The sequence below is a fragment of the Octopus bimaculoides genome, chromosome 11 (genome assembly GCF_001194135.2).
Source record: "Octopus bimaculoides isolate UCB-OBI-ISO-001 chromosome 11, ASM119413v2, whole genome shotgun sequence".
Lineage (NCBI taxonomy): Eukaryota > Metazoa > Mollusca > Cephalopoda > Octopoda > Octopodidae > Octopus > Octopus bimaculoides.
Window position 1 is genome coordinate 40,753,631 of NC_068991.1, and position 1,890 is coordinate 40,755,520.

The window sequence follows — 1,890 nt, forward strand, 5'->3', positions numbered from 1 at the left end:
TAGTGCAATAACTTTTTTAGGTACCCATAAATATTGTATATATCTTTCATTTGTTTTGGTCATTAGACTGTGGCCATGCTGGGGCACTGCTTTCAAGAATTTTAGTTGAACAAATCAACCCCAGTACTTTTTTTTTAACCTGGTACTTGTTCTGTTGTTGTCTTTTGCCAAACTTCTAAGTTACGGGGACGTAAATACACCAACATTAATTTCCAAGCCATGGTGGGGAACAAAGACACAGACACTCTCTCTCACTCACTCAGTACATTTTCAGTTTCCACTTATCAAATCCACTCATGACGCTTTGGTCGGCCCGGGGTTATAGTAGAAGATACTTGCTTAAGATGCCACGCAGTGGGATTGAACTGAGAACCAAGTGGGTTACGGGCATTTTTACATACATATACCGAAAGATCACCTATTAAGGTAAATCTCCGAACAAATTTAATATGACTGTAGCATGGCTGGACCTTTCAAATACAGTTATAATCTATTTGACGGGCTTCCATAAATGTTTCCTCTACTAAATTTAATTAGCAAGACTAAGTAAACAAATACTACATTAAAAGACACCTAGTAATGATTTCAGGTATTGAGATCGAACCCGGGATCTCCTGATTATGAAATATGCTAATTAACTATTTGGCCATATTTGCATATAAAGAAAGATGGCGGAGAGTGGAGAACCTGTTTCAAAGAAGCAGAAAGTAGAAGAGTTTCATAAAGTTAGGAAAGATCTTAACAACTTTCAAGTCATCAAAGTTTTAAGAGAAGATTCTGCTAAAAAGCTTTTGGTCGTCGAAGGTAGAATACAAGGCAGTTCTGATGAAACTAGCAACGAAAACAAAGCCGTATTGTTTCTTGAACGAAATCCAATAAATATCGAATACGCCAAAGAATTAGTTCTTTCAGATCATATCGATGTCAGCTTTCGCAACGATTGTTATTATTCTTTATTGTTGGCGCCTTCGGAACCAAGTTACGGTAAAACATACCATTCATTTATTTTAAATAGATATAACGTAACCAGTTTGATATTTTCTCGATATATTATTCGCCGTCATTTTCTTGATTTTATTTCTGCATAAATATGAAAAAAAATAGGTGCAACTTGAAGAAAAGTATGAGACCAGTAAGAGAATAAGTTATCCTCGTGTTTATAGTTCTAATTCAAATTGGTCTATGTATGTGTATTTGTGTGGTTTTCTCGGAGATGCATGTACGTAAGTTCACGATTTTTAACTTTTATCCAAATTAGCGATATCTCAGAGAACTAACCAACAGCGAAATAGACATATATAGGACTGTATTTAAAAGACCAATTTGAATTTAGGACCGTAAAAGCGAAGACATCCCCTGAAAATCCAATAGTGTAGCTGATATTTGGAATTTTCTTAATTTTATTCCTGCATACAAAAGTAAACCGTCAACAATTTCGTTTTTCCCGCTCGTTGAATGTCGCTACTTTCTTTATTGACTGTTATTTTATAAAAAGTTCACATTTCTTTTCCTTTGGGTATTTTTTACTAGGTTATGTCACGTAATATTTTCTTAAATTTTATTAGACGTTTGTTTATTGTTTTTTTGTTTTTTTTTACGGCAGCAAATTTCTCTTTCTTCACACACTGTGGTTCCTTTGGTAACGAGCATAATTACAGATGTATGCCCCTCCTCCGACTTAGTTGCCTCATAACTTCCAGAAAAATGGATACTTTTTAACGAAACTTTCAACAAATAATCGCTTAGATCCTGTAAATTGTGTGTATATAAAGATTTGTTGGAAAATTCACACGACCTGACATTTTCCTTCTCCTAACTTTCAGGAAAAAGGGTATTTTTTAATGAAACTTTATATAAACACCTTTCAAATTGTGTAGATTACGATTACAA

General features: G+C 34.1%; 1 protein-coding gene across 1 annotated transcript in view; it reads left to right on the top strand.

Annotated features, from left to right (window-relative positions):
- Positions 1 to 232: 232 nt before the first annotated feature.
- Positions 233 to 1,890, top strand: part of LOC106868479 (m7GpppX diphosphatase) — a 13,440-nt gene continuing 11,782 nt past the window's right edge. Inside the window, exon 1 of the mRNA XM_014913765.2 lies at positions 233 to 984. Coding sequence (XP_014769251.1) covers positions 669 to 984 — 316 coding nt within the window. The 5' untranslated portion in view covers positions 233 to 668. The remainder of the gene's footprint in view (positions 985 to 1,890) is intronic.